This window comes from Colius striatus, chromosome 8, assembly GCF_028858725.1.
Source record: "Colius striatus isolate bColStr4 chromosome 8, bColStr4.1.hap1, whole genome shotgun sequence".
Taxonomy (NCBI): Eukaryota; Metazoa; Chordata; class Aves; order Coliiformes; family Coliidae; genus Colius; species Colius striatus.
This window is the reverse complement of record NC_084766.1, coordinates 21,436,106-21,456,359: the sequence shown is the minus strand read 5'-3', so window position 1 is coordinate 21,456,359 and position 20,254 is coordinate 21,436,106. Positions and strand designations below refer to the sequence as shown.

Here is a 20,254-nt window from a genome sequence, read left to right as displayed (position 1 = left end):
AATGTTTTCATTTTGAAGAACTAATCCCTAAGTCATGAGTACAGTTTTAAAGCAAAGAAAAACCTCTAACACTTTCAGTTTGCTTACTTGCAGCAGTTGTTTTTATACTCATTTCTTAGTTAAAAAAAAAAAAACAACACAACAAAGTAATGCAGTATGGAAAGTTAATTTTTTTACAACCTCAGCTGGTAGCATGTTCAGTAGCAATTTTATTAGAAGTTGCACTCCCAAGACACTTCACATTTTCATCACCCTCAATCTTACTAAATATTTGCTTTCCTGCCCTCTAGTGATCGTATATATTTAAATCTCTACACAAGTCTGGTTTTGGAAACCTCCTACCCTGTAAGTGGTCCTACTGAGACAAAATTATTTACTTACTGCAATGCTACATGTGATCTGAGCAGTACTTTCATTGTAGCTCATGTAGGTACCACACTGCTACCTATACAGTTATCTGAAAAGGTAAAAAGTTTCAGGCGACTCTTCATTTTACAAGGCGGTTTCCTTTTGCAGTTTAGGACTGTGTAATGGAGTTTTTAACACCACAAACCGAGGCTTCCTTTGAGATTTATAATTAAAATATCTTGAGTGGTAGCTGAAGTTGCCAACTCTATACCAAACCACAAGATTCCACAGTATTTAGTTTGTCATCCACGTGAAAAGCTTTCCCAGTTAATGCAATCCATTTCCCCTCTAATGATGGAGTTTGTTACCATATAGTGCATGTGTACATTTAAAACAACGGTTTGACATGTTACACCTGTAATTACTCCCAAGCTACCAGAAAACCAGTGAATTAAATTTATTTAGTGTTAAATGGATATGGAATGTTACACAGTACATGTAAAGACATTTCAAGATGAGTAAAGCAGAACTAATTGCACAAGAGATTAAAGGTTCACCTCAATGGTCAGTATTATCAAATCATTACAGCTTCCATCCTCAGAGTGCAAGGTATGTCATGCAAAAGAACAGCTCAAAACATCCCCAAACAGACAAAACCAACATTGTGGTACCACTTAAAATGCTATCATACCGCAATATTTTACAAGACGTTAAGTAATCATTCATAGAGAATGAAGCATTTTAGCAATAACAAAAAAGTTTTAAACATACTTAACAGATTTTGCATGAACACCAATTCCAGCATTACTATACCTAAGGAAGAGGCAACATGCTGGGAGAAAATACCTAAAAAAAATTCAAAGCCTTTTTTATTCATAGTCAATATTACTTTCTCCAAGAGTTATGCAGTCTTATTACTCAGATTCTCCCCAGAACTGAGTGGGGTTCAATACATTTTTACATAGAGCATAATCACATAACCACCACACCAGCAAGAAGACAATTTCATTATCTTGACCAGTTACTACATTTAAAACCATGGTATGATAACATGCCCTGCTAACAACTTGTCTTCTGGGACAGTGTCCTGCATGTAGAAATAGAAACCAACTAAAATACACTCCTAACCACTTTAACCCCAAATGAACTATAATTTGTATTTACATATTTTAAAAATATGTAGGTAAATCCTGCAGATGGAAGAGAAGTAGAATACACAAGAAAGCTACGCTAGGGCTGATCGAACTGATCGGTGCTTTCAGTAACCCCCAAAGAGGCCTCAACAGTGCGGTCACACACGTTCTGTCCTTTTCCTCCACCTGAGTGGCCCTACCAGGGTGACTGAAGGCAGGTGCTGCCACGGAGCAGCTGCTCACCCTGTCTCCACAGCCCTGGCCCAGCACTGGGCACAGGGAGCGCCGCGCTGCACCTGACCGGCTCCACTCAGCCCCAAGTGCTGCCCAACATACACACTCTGCTACGCACTCGCTTCCACTACAGCTTCAAAGTGGACATGGAAGAAACACAGAGATGACAGGATGGTTTTAACATTTCCACCTCGCAATACTCATCCTGAGGGCACCAACAGGTAGATTAACTTACCAGAACAAGTATACAAAAAAAAGGCCAAGGTGATTGCCCTCATGTTAGGAATAAACTATTTAACTTCCCAGCTTAAATGTAAGCAAGAGGAACCCAGGAAAGACCTCCTTGAGGTTAATTTTCCAACTACACCCAAAGAAAATAACTTACTAAAACTGTAACTTGCAAGGTCTACTAGCCTTGAAGTGAAGATACACGTTAACTATATCTATAGTTAAATAAAAAAACTTCAGAAGACATTTTTCAGAAATAAAATATGCAACTCGAGGAAGTAGGTGGAAAACCACTTTAGTATTCAGCTGGAACGTGCTGTTTTCATAGCCTATCACTCAGGAATGCCTATTACATAAATAAAAATACCGAACAAAAATCTGCATATTCAATCTAGAGCTGGATATTTCTAAACCTCTTCAGATAAAATTTGCTCTCTCCCTCACAAGCAAGTGATAAACCCTGAAAAAAAAAATCTATTGTGCATGAGAAAACACAGATGAACAAACCAACATCTGGGAAAAACGTTTTGTACAAGGTTGCAGATCTAAAACACTTATATTACAAAGCAATGTAAATAAATACCAGGCTAGTACAAAAGCTCTTATTTACAGTTTTACAAATGAAAACGTTTTCAGTGTAAATGCAGTGTTTTAAAGAACACAATATTAGTAAAATGAGTTCCTGTATAGAGCATTACAATTTCTGCTAAATTTCAATGCAGTACTATATAAAACCATTGTTTCAAGTTAACCTTTGTTTATAATTTAGTACAGCCAAACCCCAGTTTATGCCTGGAATGGTATCTGTTAAAGTGCTGAAAAAGAGGACATTTCAGAAATTTTAGAAAAACATACTGTACACTATTAAAGCTTTATCAAGTCAAAAATGGTATCTTTTGTTCACATTTGCTACAACACAACCTGTGGATGAAAGTTTTTCAACAACTTGTTGGAATTAACAGGGTGGCAGCTGCCGGTATCTTCTCATCCAAAGACTGATGGTTTCCCACAAGTCGTTTATCTTAAGCTTCAGTGGTGGCTTCAGGTTTCATAATCTGGTAGGTAATCAAGTATTCTGGATAAGCCTGGAAGAGTGACACACATTCTTTACTATGATTTTATTTTCTGGATAAATTCAGAATGTTTGATAGAGAGGGGAAAAAAGTACCTATGCCAAAGAAAAAAAGACAAAATGTCCAGGTAAAGTGCTTGCAGCATTCTGAAAACAAGGATCCTTCTGCCTGCAACCACAGCTGGAGACTGTTTTCACACAAAAGCAGGTTCTAATACTTTAAAAGTTGGAAAAAAAATACCCCCCAACACTGCATGCTTAAAAAAAAAGAAAGTAAGAAAGAAAAGTCTGAAAAGCCCAGCCAAAAAGCTGTTTACCTGTTCCCCTCTGTAAATGACATATTCTGCCAATGCCAATCCATTTACGCTGGGTCGCCCAGTAACCGAGTGATGTCCTGGGGGGGAATGAGCCATTTTCATTGCACTGAACTGCAGGAATGACTTGCCCAGTGTTACACGACAAAACAGCAACTGCCTGTTTCAGAAGAGAAAAAACATCATCAATGCAAAACACTTGAGAAGCTCCAGAAAGACTCTCTTAGTAGTCTGAAACTTTCACTTGAATAGTGGAACTTTAAAGCCACTGTAGTCACACTTTGTAGTTCCCAAAATTCTAAAGTTTGGATTTGAAGGACAGAAGTTAAGCTCCTTTTTGGAAAAGCAATTTTGCCCGAGGAAGGGGTTGGTAATAACACTGAAAGACATCGATGTTAGTTACTGGAAACAGCATAGTTAACAGTGAATTCACACTGCCACTACCTCTGTGTGGATCTTTTTTGGTTTGATTTAAAAAAAAAGTCTCTGGGGGTGCCTCCTGACTCCCTCCCTTATCCTAATGATTCACCTGGGTTCCAACACTAGATTTGTATCCAACAACCAAATCTAGGCCAAGTGCAAACTCTACATCAACACAAAATACCTCATGCTACTCATTATTTTCAATATAAAAAGACAGAACAAGGATACTTATTTCACAGAATCATAGAATGGTAGGATTGGAAGGGACCTTTAGAGATCATCTAGTCCAATCCCACTGCAGAAGCAGGGTCACCTAGATCAGGTCGCAAAACATACGTTATTTCGTAACATATGTGCCACTGCAATGGCAAAAAACCCTGAAATTTTTACATCAATGTTTACATCAATGTTATGTGCCATTTTGCTCAGCCAAAACTTGTCCTTTTCTAACTCTCTGCAGAATACAAATGAAAAAAAATATTCAAAACCCTACGAAGCATAGAAAGACTCTGATGGTTTCCATGACTCCAGAAGATTATTCTCTTTGAGAGTGCCAGAAAAGACTAAGCAAAATGAAAACGGGCAGAGATGCAAGGAAGGAAACTGGCAGAGTAACCTTATCTGTGTACTAATGCAAAACGGTATGCAAACAAACACACAAAATATTCTCCTGGTTGAAATGACGGCCGCTACCACAATTAGCTCCCTGAGTAGAGGTAGGTAACTTTGTTCAGACATAAACACATGTTCTGCACAAATGTGGATTTAAGAATTCTGTTAGTGGTAGACAGTCCACAAACCCACATCTATTTTTTTAGAAGCAGCAGAGATGTGGGGACCGACTGCTACAAACTACTTTCTCCTCAAAGAAATACAGTATCACTGAATTACTCCTGTCTCTAACAGGTCATGAACTAAACCCTCATATTGCTGCATCTTTCACACAAGCATCTAGCAGATACTCTTCACTCTGGCTACCCTAGTCTGATTTTTAAGAGCAAAAGTTTGGCTAAATGTACTGATGATGCTTAAAAGCACTTTAACACTTAGAAGTTTTCAGGAAGTCTATTAAGCCCAGCATATGGAGTGCTGAGAAGGTTTGGTTACCAAGCAAATTGTTTTTCAGAAAGACTCTGCTGGCTTAATGGTCTGTAAGATAATATACAAAGGCAATATCAAGTTATTTTGAATGACTTACCTGTGGCAAACATAACAAGATCTATCTTTGTGAATTGGGCATCCTGTGCCACCTCCAATTCCATACACATATTGATTGCTTTTGGAAGAATTTTCAGCAAAATAAATCCCAGCTCCAAACATGCCACCTATGTAGGCATGTCTCTCATCAAAGCCCTTGTGAATAATTGCGTTCACAAATGGGGAGCCTAAAGGAAATGAAGCAAAATACTGAGAATACAGGATACAGATTTTAGTATGTGCCACAATTTAACCACCCATTCCTATCTTTGTTTTTTCTACAGTCTTTCTACATACACAAGGAAATCAATCTCCAGAAATTCTGACTTCAAGCCATTCTGACAGAGGTATCACACAAATGACAGCAGTTGGGAAGTGCACATTTTTAACAAAGACTTACAAAGGCTAATATCAGAGGCAACTCTTCCTGCAAGGCTCTATCAATTTGCACTCTCATTGGCAGAGTTTCATTTTAACTAAGACTTACTGAATGCATTGCTACACAAATCCCATCTTCTTCCTAAGTAGATTGCATCTATAGAGTAACAAAGGTAAAGCAATATTTACACACTTGCAGTGGTCATAAAATTTAGCCTTAAAGAATAATCAGTTCAAAATGGTTGGATTCTGCATCTCGATACCTGCTACCCATTGTCATGAAAATGCAAGGTTTTTTAGCAATGATCTTTATAACAGTGTGTATATATATATGTGTGTGTATATATATGTATATATATATATATGAAAGATATAAGAACATATTTAGAGAAAATATGTGTTCTAGGAGAACACATCATTTCAGAGTTATGTTGGGAATTAACAGTGAAAATAATCCAGAGCCTTATCCTTATCCTACAGCCTAAAGATGATAAAACTGTATCTAATGCAGAAGAACATTCCAGATATGGATGAAAATAAAATCCCCGATGACAATTGGCGGACATCTTCTGCTAGTGGCAAAAATGGTTAAAGATATATATTAATGCTTAAAAAAAATACATATAAATCAAAGACTTAAAAAAAGAACACTCATAAGACATTAATTGCTTCACTCCAGGGACAATTTTGTTATTATCTAACTAATTTAAAAGACTTTCCTTTTAAGATAGGTCATTTCATTAAAAGGCTGTTTCCTCTTACAGGGGTTCAGACCACAGTTGAAAGACAGGATTTACATACCTACAAGTTTGGGCAAGCAGTTCATTATTGTGTTACTGCTGTTTCCAACAGCAATGTATTATATTGGGAACTATGTAGCTTTCCTTGTAAGACTTTACCATGAACTTGCTGAATTTGCTTGTCAGGACAAACTATGTATTTGTGCACAGCAGACCTGTTGACTAGCTTTCATTTGCTAATTAAAAGCTAACTTTTCTGGAATGATGAACAAGAATTAACATATTAAGTTACAGAAACAAAAAAGTCCCACCCTAAACCCTAAGCAGAAAGAGTTTGAGTCTTAATAATTTTGGTTGTAACTGATAAGCCAAAATTAGTAGCTTAAGTAAGGAGGAGACACATCCCTTAATTTAATTTTATTTAACAATTCACAATTGCCAAAACGTTTTCACTTAGAACTTTGAAGTCTGTTTTAGGGAAAGACAAGAAGATGCACATTTCAGAAGAAAGATGCAATGTGTTTTATGTCCCTGTTGTGACATATAGAAACACCTGTTCATACTAAACTCATGCAAAACCTAGAACCTAACTCCACTGAGGTTTACTTCATTTGAGCCAGGAGAAATCCTCCAATAAAGAGTGTTGATGGTGAAATGAGTTCATAAGGTACATTTCAGTATCTTACCATGAAACAGCATCCTTTCATTAGCATGGTTATGATTTTCTTCAGAGACCTCTTTCCTCCTGTGAGTATACCTTTCCCACAGTTTCTTGTTGCACACTTTCTGAATCTGAAACAGTCAAAACATAAGCTCTGCTCAGAAAAATTGCTTGCTTTACCTGACAGACGTTTAACCTATAGCAGCTATACCACAGTACTTACACTGCCAACAAATACTTTCCTTAACTTGATGAAACATAGATTCTCTAATTTATCCTGCACAAGTTGACTGTTATAGAATAACTGAAGTAAAATATAGCTATATGCTTAATTAAGAATCAATTAATTTTAAAGATCTGTTGAGCAATATTTCTTAATTTAAATTAGCAGGCTTAGTCACAATTCTACTGAAGATCATTCCAAACTTAGCTTGATACTAAATCCTAGCAAAAATATCACCTGGTAAACGAAGTGTTTTCCATGAAGCCTTCTAGAACACTTTTAAATAAAGTAAATGATACACTTTCTGCAGAAGTATGCTGGCCAATGGCAAAGCCTATGTATGTAGATACAGCACAGTAATTCTCCTGGGGAAACTGGAACATCAGTTCAGAAAAAAAAAAAAGGTACTTACTTGTAAATCAAAATCTCTATAATTTTACTGAAAATGACCATTTATTCAGGGAAAAAAAATGAATGCAAACCAAAATTCCACTGTATTGTTTAAAGCAACATCGTGTCTACTGCCTGCTGTTTTAAGCTGCTTTGGTGCTAAGTCAAGCCAAAACACATACCAGTCTTACTTCCTTGCCTCAGCAGTTTTGCTTTCACTTCTTCCCTGCCATTCCCTCAACAAAACCCTATTTTCTACAAAACTTTCTGCAGTTTTCTGTGAGGTCCTTCTATATCAACCTGTCATAATGTTTGTTAATAACTATCAACCTGTAATTAGTTTTTCCATATAATCATACTCTCTGAATTTCCCTCGAAGATGATATTCTTCTTGTATGTGTCTCAGAACAGCAGTCTCTTATCACATTATTGAGGTCAACAAACAAATGTAGAACATTTTATGTATGTTGTACTTTCAGCCAAAACTCTAAAGATATGATCACTGAGCATAAAAACACAAGTACCTTTAGGATGTTGTATCTGTTGAAAACACCACCAGCATGCCCTCCATCTCTGTGCTCTCGCACAGTACTCTGCATCTGAAGATGGAAATTTTAAGGAGTATCACTTTGTCTCAGAACACATTCAAAACACATATCCTGTACTTTCACATAATCAAAAGAATTAATTCTGTCTTAATAAAAAACAGACAAGAAATTTTGAGGCAATGATTTTTGTGAAGTAATGCCAGATTTCGTGGCTGCGTGTGAACTCGTTTAATGACTTTATTTTTTAAAAACAACCCCATACCTTGAATAGTGCATGGTCTGGTTTGAAAACTGAAAAATATGGTCACTAATGTATTTAGAATATTGTTTCTTCAGAATTTTGTCCTGTAGGATTATGACACTTTGGAAGGAAGTGACTTAAAACTGTGTATAACAAACAGGCAAGTGGTAGCATAGAATTTCTATGTTCTGTCAAAGAGTACATCTGTACATTATATGTCTTAAAAATACTCCAAACAGTAACAACATTAAGAGAAAAGTTAGAATCCGTGCTAATGACATATGTTTAGTGGTGCAGTCAAAGCTGGAAACGTGAAGTATCCTTAAGCAAGATTTTCATAGGCTTAGAGACATTAGTTGCACTGTTGTTTAGCAAGACTTCTTCATCTACTTCTTTAGTAGGGCTAACAAAAATACTGAGAAACTACATAGAAAGACATACCTCCTCTTCTACTGACTGAAATTCCTTATCTTCAGTGGAAAGATCTATGAGAATGGTTCCGCTACCAGAAGTATTTAGAGTCAGGTATGGGTTAAGTCCTGTGAAAGTAACAAAACACAACAACAACCTGAGAAATTACTTAAGACTGCTGATTTGGAATGATCATCAGGAAGAGACTTTTCTTTTTAAAGTGATGATTTTCTCAAAACACAGTTTACAAGATGAAGAGGATAGCTGCTAAGGAAGGCAGAGATTTTTGCAGATGTCAAAGTGTGATCCTTCAAATCACTGCATTAGTTCCAAACAGGGCTTTTTTCCAGCATTTTTCCAGCACACCCATACATTACCACACATAGACCATAAATGCCACGAGAAACACAGACACAGAACAGTAATAATAATTTTCATTGATCTGTGGATACTGATCAATCACTCTCTCATCAAGAACAAACATTTCAGACACACTAACCTATTTGTCTGTGCTTAGCTCAGTACGTTAGTGTACACGGCAAGGAAACTCTATGTATGCAGTTGGTTACTTAAGATTTCATTCCATCATGAACAAGAGAACTGACCTGAAGATATTCAGTATTGAATATGCATATCAAAAATATTCAGTAAGGATATTTTTCCCATGGATCATGCAGAAAGAGCTGACTAAAGAACTAAGATAATCTGTGAACCTGAAAAGCCTGAGCCTGATACTGAACTTTTAAATGAAACTTCTGTCTCATTCCAAATTAACAAAAAAAAAAAACCTGGAATTTTACACTGAATCGATTGTTAATCTGCATACAGATTTCAATCACAACTGGCAAGTAATGGGAATTTAATTACTGGACATAAGAATGCAAGGACAGTATTTATCAGGTGGGGTTTTTTTGCCCACAGCCTTTCCAGACACTAGACAGGTGATCAAGAGTTAGATGCTGGGTCTGTCATCATCTCTCTAGAAAGGAATAATGCATAGATAAGAGAAATTACAGGTTCATGTGCAATCAGAAGCCTCATGTCAGCAGCATGCAACTGGAACAGAGTGTTCAGGAGCAAGAAAGCACCAAAACAACGGCCATACAGTGCTTGGAACAAGATGTCAAAATACCAATACAAACATACTTGACTGCAAGAGCACAATGGCAAGGTTTAGAAAATGGGAAAACAAAGCAAACAAAATCTTCCCTGTTCAAAAAACACATCCTAGGCAAAAAAATTAAGAGCTGTCAAATATTCAGTTTAAGTACGTATGCCCATGGTTTACACACAAAAAGTATAAGGCTCTTTATAGCAAGACAGCAAGAGTCTAGAAAGAATGGGAGTGGGAAGGGTGAAGGATTTAAATGTTTAACATTCTGTGTATCTACAGGATATTAAAATATGTGCAAATATATATCTACTAAAAAATACATCAGTCCTACTTGGAAGACAAAATCAGTATGTAATTAATTATTAGTTGTGTAAACTTGGAACTCAAATGGGACAGGAGGCTGAACTGACACCTTAAAAGTAGCTTTTATAAAAAATACCTAATTGATCTGTCAAAAGTCATCTGTCAGAAGAAAATTATGACTATTCACTTAAATACTTCATTACTACAGAAAGGATTATCTTATTGATTGCTTAATACTGCTTTAATTTACAGCTTGGTATTGTGACTCTCCTTACTATGGAGCACAGATTTTAGAATGAGAATTTACAGATTCTCAAGATGTCTTGAGGAAAAAAAATTCCTACCAATTCTAACTAATTTATTCAATTACTATTGTTTAGCTGTGTTTCATTGGAAGTTATGTTTCAGTGAGACAAGGAGAAAAAAAAAGCCATTTGAAGTGCTACGTTATAGGACAATTTTATTAGTTACTCTTTTGAATGAGACACCTTTTTGAATAATCAAAAGCATTTATCAAAATGGATTCTATAAAGGCAGTGTTATACAATAATTTGGAAGAAACACATACCTTGCTGTCCAGAAATGAGTCTTTCAACTCCTTTAATGATTTTATGCCTATGACCATAAGCATTGATTCCAATTTCCTTCAGTTCTTTGTGTCCCATTTCAACCAATACATCCAGTGTTATCTGTAATGAAACCAACACCTTTCTTTTGTATAACAGCATAAACATACTAGAACAGCTGTCAATGACAGTTAAGACGTACCACACAATAGCTGAGATAAAAAGCAAGTGTGAGCAAAACCAGAACACTGTAGAACTTAGTGTATTATTCTCATACTTGACTTTCAATCAGTTTTCTCCAAACTTTTGTCTTTATTGAATAAATATGCTACAAACTACAATGGCATAACTTGTAAAGATCAAGTTTCTAATCGAGAAATACAATTCTCTAGATGTATTCAACCCAACAGAAATAAAACCAAATCACTACTCAAGACTACTTATTTACTCCACCATTTATACCACTGAAAAAAACATAACATGCCTACACTCAAACTGTTACCACCATTACTGTCCCCCTTTATTTATATATACATATACTTTAATATTAATTTATATTATACAGTAATTAAAAAAAATCCAGTTACACTCCTTTCCTTTGTTCCACTTGACTTGCACACATTTTAAATATGTCTCATTACAATATTCTAAACAGTTAGTATTTATTCCCTTGCTTTATAGCTAAGTATCTGGAAATAAATACAGCTACTTACCTGTTCTCTCTCAAATATGTCAATTAGATGTTCAAGGCCGAGGTTCCGCACAAACTGATTTATGCTAAAATCCACACCTGAAACTGGGTAAGAGGAAAAACTCACAGTAAATATTCACATAAGTATTGTAAAATAAATTATACACATCTCACAGGGTCTGTGGCAATAATGAGATAGAAATTCTGGGTGTTTTGAAGATGGGGAATAAATATCTGTATCACTAACCAGTGGCAACTACTACTTAATCTACTGTAGTACTCTTTCTACCCATCTCAAAAGCAATCTTTCTGCTCCTGTGAGATAAGCAACTAACTAGCTATTAAAAATATATGTTTGAACATAAAATATTTTGAGAACTAAACAGTTATAGAAGTAACTTTTTCAAGATACTTGATTTAAGAACAGCCTCTTAGAAACCACAAACATTTTGTGGTAAAATACTGCTTAGTGTGGAGGCATTTTCATTTGACTTTTATTTTGAAACACAATTCACTATTTTGTTCTGTACAGCAAAAAAGAAACATTATAAAGATTCTGTAAGGGGAAAGTACTAAAATCATATGCTAAAAGGCTTTTAGACTTCTGTTCCTCGCTAAAGACATCACAGGGGATAGTGATACTGCATATGTCATAGTAACTGTGTGGAAAACTTCATACTGTGTATTCTTTTTACCATAGGGTAGAAAACGTTATTCATTCCTACCTGAGAGAGCCTCACCTTCTTTTTTCTCCAGAACAGTAGCTCCCTCTGCACTGTTTGTACCAACAACAGAAGGAAGTTCAGAAAAACTACCAGACAAGTTGTCAAGACTACTTGCAGCAGACAGACTGGATGGACTGGATGAAACAGAAGACAGGGCATCAGCTGTAGAACCCGTAGTCTGAGACACACTTATAACCTGAGGCTTGTAGCACGTTGGTAAGGCAGAAGGAGGCATTGCTGCTGTCAATAATGCACTGACATCATCTGCCTGAAGAGCAGAAAACAACTTATAAAACAGAGAAACACTTGGACACGACGTTTATTCCTAGAATGCATTATCATTATTCCAAACTTATTCAGTATACTGCAAAATAAACACATATTGGAAAAATATGCATTTTACAATGCACATTGCAAATGGCCTTTTGTGCCAACAGCATTCATGAAACTGTAAAATGTTTTGTTTAAGAAACAAAAGTTACTCTGAGAGTAGTTTATAATTTTATTACAGTACTTAGGAAAAAACCTGTACCCAAAACCTAACAGCCAGATAGTTTCCTAACTTTCTGTCGTTACAAAGTTTGCTTACACTTGACTGCCACATTTCTTGTATTGGTCAAATCATAATGACTTTTCTTACCAGGTATGTACAATACCAGAAAAACACAGTATTTCATATTTTGGAGAAGCTGCTATATGACCATTTTTTTAAATTAAAGGGTAGTTTTCAGACGAGGTGCCACAAACAGCAGGTAAGTAGAGATTTCCCAAGGACAGTCCCATCACTTACAGTGACCAGGTCCAATGGCGTTTGCCCTTCTTGGTTTTTCAGAGTAGGATCAGCCCCATGTGCCAGTAACAAGGCACAAAGTTGTGTCCTTCCTTTCTGGGCTGCTTCATGCAAAGGTGTGAAAGCCCATTTGTCTGTAGCATTCACACATGCATTATATTTTATAAGTAAAGCTGCTACATCAACATGCTGGAAAAGAAAAATTTCTGCTAAGTTCCAAGGTATCACAGTGCATTACTAATTCCAAGCTATTACTGATACTTTTCTGCAATCCTCACTTTGAATTTTCTTAGAATACATTTACTTTTGAATTATAATTTTAAAAAGGTATTTAAATAAGGTCTTTTTGCTGGTATGTTATAGACAAGGAAGAAAAGTTATGACTGCTTCTCTAGTGAAAAAAGGACAGACTAAACCAGAACCCCAGATCCAGGAGAATCTGAAGGAAAAAAGCCTGAATTTGAAGTTGCAGTTTGGAAACTACTACAATTGTTTTGATTAAAGAGTTGACCCAAGCACAAAGACCCAGGAAATCCAAAAAAACAACCAGTGCCTCAACATCAGCTGCGTAAGTGAAAATGAGATCTTGTTGATAAAATCTGACTGGCACGATTAAAAAATGCCTTTATGGAACACCTTTCAGGCTACTGCCTTTCTAAGCATTCATGTTCAGAAAACTCAGTTCTGTAAGCTACAACCATGACTTTATAAATTCAAAAGATTCTTCACCTATACAATGAGCTGGCTATAATACTTTTGTTTTCACTTTACAGATAAGATTACAACACAACTCAATGACAAAGCTCTCTAGGGAGTATTGACTCACAAGGCTGTTAATGAGATGTATCACTTTATTTTTTAAATAAATAAACCATTACAAAGTTTGAGATATTTACCCCATAAGATGCTGCATTATGCAGAGGAATCAAACCTCCTTTATCCTGTGCATTCACATCTGCTCCGTGCTGTAATAGGTATTCTGCAACCTCCAAATTGTTGTAACCAGCTGGGAGGTGGCAAAAAGTCAGAAAAAACCAGAACACATTAAAAAAATATACATAAACATTCAACAAGCTGTACAGAAGTAGTAATTCACCTAGATTGAAGTTGTCAATCTCAGTGAAGACAGTACTACCTATTAGTGAGGAGAGCTTCCCACTGTTTAAGAGTATTTGGTTTTTAAAATGTCTGTCAATAAACAACAAAAGATCCTTTTTGGCCAGACAAAACAGGAAATTAAAGTCACAGAACAGTTTAGAAGAGCAATGTAAGATTAACATGCAAAAAAATACTAACTATTTTTTTAGAAGAGAAAATATGGAATCCTCTAGCTTGAGACTACACTTTAAACTTGCTTAGACATAGAAAGTTCAGCCACAGTAACCAGCAACTCTGATCAAATCAGCCAATTAAAACAGTGACCTGCTAAGTGTAGTGGTGTGGAATGCCGTCCTTGTGTGTCTCGGCAGTTGACATTGTCAGGTGAACACAACTTTTTCACTCGGGCCAAACAACCTTTCTTTGCAGCATCTAATAAAGCTGCATCTCCTCTAAGTAGGTCTTGAATATCAGTATCACCATCTTTAACAAGGTCCAGAGGAGTATTTCCATCTCTGTTTTTCTTTGTAGGGTCAGCTCCATGCTGTTCAACATCAAAAACCAGTGGTAAGTATACAAGTAGAATAAACACGATGCATCTTAGGCATCCTATGCCTTCTTCAGCAAATACTCTCACACACTCGAATCCTTTAGAGTGCCTCACATTTACCATGCAAGAAGAGGTAACATACTTGCTAGTAGTATCCCTTTTACTGAAAACATACATTTAACTACAATCATTTAAAAACCACAAAACACAAATCAATTTCTCAAAGAAGTCCAAGCAAATTTCAGATTGAACATAAAAGTAACTGCTCTCCAGCATAGGTAATACCTGTAACAGCAGTTTGCAAATCTCGTACTTTCCTTTTGCCGCAGCTTCATGCAAGGGAGTGAATTTCCACAGGTCAGCTACATTGACAACTGCACCGTGTTTAACTAGCAGTTCTGCAACTTCATAATGACCATACGAGCAAGCATTGTGTAAAGGGACAAGTCCTCTGGAAAAAATAAAAAAAACCCCAACTTTAAAATTAGGTTTTCCCCCTAAAGTGACACAAATGTAGAGCACAATGCACCTTCAACAATCAAATCAGCAACAAAGCCTTTTGATTTAAAAAAAAGTCCACAATAGTCAAACACATTAGGAATATCTACTGCCAAAGTGGTAAAAAAGCAATCAGCAGTGGCACAGAAGAGAAGTAAAAACACAGGGCTAGAGAAATTCTTGTCATTCTAGCCTCAAGTATTGCAAAATGTTTTTGTGGCTATTTTGAGCATCTTCACTCTAACAGAACTCACCATGACAATTAAAAAAAAAAAAAAGGCGTCTGCAGAAAGACAGGATGCTCCTCAGCTATCAGACACCAGAGAGCTGACAGATACCAGCCATTACAATTGCCAAGAAGACATACATTTGAGTATTTACCCCTTATCTTTTGCATGCACATCAGCTCCGTGCTGAAGAAGATACTCAACAACTGACACCCTGTTGTATCCAGCTGCAAAATGCAGCGGTGTAGACTGCCGTCCTTCGATATCTCTGCAGTTCACACTTTGAACTGTACACAGTTTCTGTGAAATCCCCAAAACAAAACATACATCACTATACAGTGTTGGCATGCTTTCAGTTTAGTCATTAATGTTCTTATGTGCATCTAATCTGGAAAAATAATTTTCATTAAAGAGAAAGTTCATTTCTTATCTATATTTACATCAGACCTTTACTTTTCACAGACTGAGTCCCAAGGAATAAAAAATTAACACTCCCTCCTCCCAAATCCACCCGTGTGACTTATTTACGCTTCTTACACAAGACAAACTTAGGGAAACGGTGAACATTACTTTTTGTCATCTGTAATATCTGTGCAATACAAAGGTTTTAGGACAGTAATCAAAGCTTTAAAGCAGTCAGTGAAGGGCTGTTTAATCTCTTAAGAAATTTTATATAATTTGAGATATAATTCACTCTTATTTGTAGCACAGGTTCAAGCTTACTTTTACAGTATCCACATCTCCTGCCTTTGCAGCCTCCAGCAACTGTCGATCTGCATCAGAATTGCCTAACGGGATCCCTTCTGCAAAACAAATGAGGTTGTGTGACAGGTAAGTGTATGAAGTTGAGATAATTTACTAAAATGGGAAATCATTTAAGTATTTGAAGGTTTTCCTTTTAAAAAAAATAGTTAACCAATTGTAGTAAGGAAAGACCAGACTCATCTATAACTGTAGCTACTAGCTCTAGTGGCAGTTCCAATCTTGCCTTTAGGAACATTCTTCCTGTCTATTCTAAAGCACTGTTGACCCAACTAAACATTCTTATTTCTGTTTCAGAATTCAATTATGCCTGGTGGCTATATCAAGAAACATTCTGAGCATCTCTGACAATCTGTATAGCTGAATACTAGAGAATAAATTGTACTGTTAACTACATCTAGAGCAGGCTCTCTCCCTGTGCACGTGGTTATGGAGTAAGAACTGCACAATCCAATACTGTCTCTTTAGAAAGTACTTTTTTTTTGACTTGTGTTCACTGTTATTTCTTGACAGCACTTGAAATGGCAAGTAAAATGAAGCATCACATGACTTCAGAAGTGGATCCTGAATGTATCAGTTGTACCTTGTAGTAACTGTTGCACACTTTCAGTCCCCATTTGTAAGGCGGTAAAGCCCTGCAGAGACACAATGGAAGGGTCACATCCAGAACTCAACAGCAACCTGCATGTCTGAAGATGACCACAATGTGCTGCTCTATGAAGAGAAGTCTGGCCAAGATTATCTAATGCATTAACCTGAAAACAACAGACAAGAAATATCACAATCAAAACATAGTATTAAAGCTGTTTTCATTGCTGACTGGGAAAGTTTCTTACTTTAATGAAAAGAACTTAGTGTGTTTCCAAATGCCATGGCATTTCAAAAGAAAATTTGAAGAAAAGTAGTCCATAAAGTATATTTAATGGGGAAGAACAGTGCCCTTTTAGAGGCATGTGAATAATTCAACATAAATAGTTACAGCAATTTTACCACATACAGAAGAAGGTCATTATTTTGCTCATGGCAGCACAAATCTTCAGTGCCAACACGCAGAACAGCTTTTACCTGCATTAGCTTACTGTGGTTTTTCAGACTGAGGACTTCCTATATGTTTCAGTTAAGGTCTATTTAACAATTTAGAATTCTGCACCCAATTGTTACTTGTTCCTACTCTTCCTCTGGTTTTACATTGCTTTGGAAGCTTCCCCACAGTTAGGCTGTAATCAAATTTCCACAACAGAGAGATTTAACTTCTGGTTTTGAAGGATTCATGCATTACAGAGAGCATCTTCTTTCCACTATTTCTTTTTTGGCCAAAATTTAAACTAAACACTGTGTTATGATTTAACATTTTGCCTTCACTGTAATTTTCACTGCACACATCATATAAAGCCTACCTGTCAATTCAGCTTCTTGTTGTTCCTATATATCCCCTACTTCCCCCCCGCCTCGCTTAAGCATTTCACTAGAGCTGGACAATGAAGCATTGAATAAGACACTATATAAGCTTTCAGTTAATAGTGAGAACTACATCTGCATCACTTCTAAAACAGTACCAAACCAAGAACTGTGTCTCAATGTATGGAACTGTACTGATGGATTGATGGCCCATGTATTAAGTGTATAAATCTATGACCTTCTGAAATTAGTATGTTACAAAAATCTGTGTACTCAGTTCTCATTTCTCATGATATGAAAACTTATATAGAAGGCAAACTTCAACAAAAAGTATGAATAGTAACTCATACCTTAGCTTCATGTTTCACCACTACTTCAACAACATCATTATGAGCCTTTTCTGATGCCACATGCAGAGGAGTCAAGAAGCTTTTTTAAGGGGAAAAAAAAAAAAAAAAGTATTTCTCAAAATCTTCTGAACAAACACTTAGGAGTATTCATTTGTAACAACTCACTCTTTTGTCTTTTCATTGATGTTGGCTCCTTTCCTCAGCAGCAATTCACATACTTGTTTTCTCTTAGGATATGGAGACGCAGCAGCACAATGCTGAGAACATTAAAAATTGCAGTATTAACAACTAGTTAGCAATACACAGGTTTTACTGCTTGCTGATCAGCTGGCAGCTGAGCTGGCTGTGTGCCAAGTCAACAGAAAAAAATAACACCAAATACATAAAAGCTTATTAACGTGGGACATTCCACATGGGCTTCTGCATTTACTCTGGTATTTTCCAGGGCTCCCTCTTCAGTAACCGCTGGAAATCTCAAGCTTTACCAATAACTAACATCCATAGCTTGCTGTTGCTTAAAACTAGTGTATTTTACAGAAAAATAGTCATTTAGACATCAATTTAGACAACTAAGCAGGCAATGTAGATTAGTCTTAAAATCAACATTAAGAACAAAATATTAATCAAATATTTGTTTAATCAAACAGATTACACTGACCTCTTTAATTCTAGACTAGTACCTAGCATACCTACATTAGCCACAATATGGGCAAAATAATTAATAAATCCAGAGATATTACCAATGCTGTCTCATGTGTTTGAGGATGCTTGAAGTTCACTGTCTCCAAAGAAAGATGTTTCTTTATACGTGCTACATCTGATTCTCTTGCAGCCTGTAGCAGCGAGTGACCTTTGAACTCATCTTTAAAAAGAAATGAATACATAGCAGGTTACACTCCTTAGGAAGGATGAAGGTTCTTTTGGTTTGATAAAAATACTCATTCTACTCAGCAGACCATGGCGCAGAAATTTCCAACTCAAGACTTAAGCTTTTACATCACTTGACAGAACTTGTTATCTAAGTCAAAACACTACAGGAATGTGCTTTGTTTATAAATCACAGCCAGAGATGTCTAAACTGGCTGAACAAGATCTATTTCACTGCTCTAGGTTTCACTCTTTACAGATGTACAATTTCAAGCATATATAAATCTCTACTTCTGACCTGCCTTGCAAAATCATTTTTAGATGCTAACGTGAAGTCTTGTTTAGCAAGATTTTTTGTACCTATCCCAGACAAGTTATTGTTTTACCACTCAGGACAGCATTTGAGGGCATTGTTTTCAACTCCTTAAGTTTCCTGAATGAAAATGAATGCCTTTCATCAATTTCTTTGAGCTTACAGCAATTGTGGCATATTCAAATATATCCAGCATTCTAAAGTTGTTTTTTTCTTTTTTTTTCCCCCAAACCAAAATACAGTGGAATAATAAACAGTATTTCAACAGTCACGATGCAATGACAGAAACAAGTATGGAAAATGAAAAGTGTACTGGCAAGGTTGTGAGGAAAAGCATGTATTCAAGGAATAAAAGCTACAAAATGGCCCATCAGAACCACCTGACTGTAAAACTGACAATAAAATTATCCTAAGTGTCGACAATCAGAAAAATCTAGCAACCTCAAATCATAAACTAAGAAACACACTGTCCAACATTGCACAACTGCTTGGAAAGTGCAAGCATTTTCCAAACCTGATTTCTGGTAGGTCACTGTTTAGAGAACCTAAGTACATGTCACAATCTGTAACTGTAGAACTGATCTCACTTTATACTCACATGCTAATCGTTCTTTTAATTGGGGTGTCGGAGCCAAATCAATGGTGCTTTTGTTGTGACAGTTCAACAGTGTTGGGTCAGCACCATAACTTAATAAAAGAGAACACACTTCCACCCTGTTCTTGGAAGCTGCCTCATGCAAAGGGGTGAATTGCCACAGATCCATTGCATTCACACATGCTCCATGCTTGAAAAAGAAAGGGGTAAAAAAGATGTAATATCAATACCAGATCATTAGAAAAAGACTTCTCTTTTTAGTTCTAAGGCAGAAGATTGTTAAAATAAAAATCAATGCTTGTACACAAACTATACCCAAGCCACTGTCCAGACATTCACTTTCAATACAACACATCAGCACATTGGTCTTTAATCCTCTAGTGTCTCACGGGTACTTATGTCAGCTCAATGAAGCTGAAGGCAGGCTACTCTCTTCAGGCTTTCCCCATCATCTCCAAAGCAGATTGACTCTGCTACAGGTAAAACTGCAGAAAGAGTCTAATCGATATCAAATCACCTTAGAACAAGTTCCTCTTCTTGTTGCTCTAGAAAAAGTCTGGAGTGAAGAGTTTAACTAAGATTAATACATGTTCTGTGGATACCCCCCAAGATATGAATGTCAAGATATCTAGGAGATAGGCACTCAACGCTGACTTCCTCAAAACATTTAAGTAGAAGGTTCTGCAAATAATATTCTTGGATGATTAATATCTGTGTAATTCTTCCTCAGCAATGTTCTGTATGCACCTTAAGTTCTGTCTGTAAGCAAGTCTGACAGGACATGCTCTTTCCCATTGCTGCCGTTAAAACTGTAGTGATTTGCAAAATAAAAGAACATTTATAAGGAAAAAGCTTCCTTGCGAGCA

General features: G+C 36.4%; 1 protein-coding gene across 2 annotated transcripts in view; it reads right to left on the bottom strand.

Moving 5' to 3' along the window:
* Positions 1–790: 790 nt before the first annotated feature.
* TNKS2 (tankyrase 2) overlaps positions 791–20,254 on the bottom strand; it is a 30,758-nt gene continuing 11,294 nt past the window's right edge. Inside the window, exons 8-27 of one of the 2 annotated variants that reach the window (XM_062000812.1) lie at positions 19,392–19,578; positions 18,354–18,475; positions 17,779–17,870; positions 17,614–17,692; positions 16,449–16,620; positions 15,827–15,906; positions 15,258–15,403; positions 14,664–14,829; positions 14,153–14,372; positions 13,627–13,736; positions 12,731–12,919; positions 11,956–12,208; positions 11,238–11,320; positions 10,527–10,647; positions 8,572–8,669; positions 7,866–7,940; positions 6,754–6,859; positions 4,951–5,137; positions 3,333–3,489; positions 791–3,028 (exon numbers count right to left, since the gene is read on the bottom strand). In XM_062000812.1, the coding sequence (XP_061856796.1) occupies positions 2,966–3,028; positions 3,333–3,489; positions 4,951–5,137; positions 6,754–6,859; positions 7,866–7,940; positions 8,572–8,669; positions 10,527–10,647; positions 11,238–11,320; positions 11,956–12,208; positions 12,731–12,919; positions 13,627–13,736; positions 14,153–14,372; positions 14,664–14,829; positions 15,258–15,403; positions 15,827–15,906; positions 16,449–16,620; positions 17,614–17,692; positions 17,779–17,870; positions 18,354–18,475; positions 19,392–19,578 (2,706 nt within the window). In that variant the 3' untranslated portion in view covers positions 791–2,965. The remainder of the gene's footprint in view (positions 3,029–3,332; positions 3,490–4,950; positions 5,138–6,753; positions 6,860–7,865; positions 7,941–8,571; positions 8,670–10,526; positions 10,648–11,237; positions 11,321–11,955; positions 12,209–12,730; positions 12,920–13,626; positions 13,737–14,152; positions 14,373–14,663; positions 14,830–15,257; positions 15,404–15,826; positions 15,907–16,448; positions 16,621–17,613; positions 17,693–17,778; positions 17,871–18,353; positions 18,476–19,391; positions 19,579–20,254) is intronic. The other variant, XM_062000813.1, reaches the window with a different exon arrangement.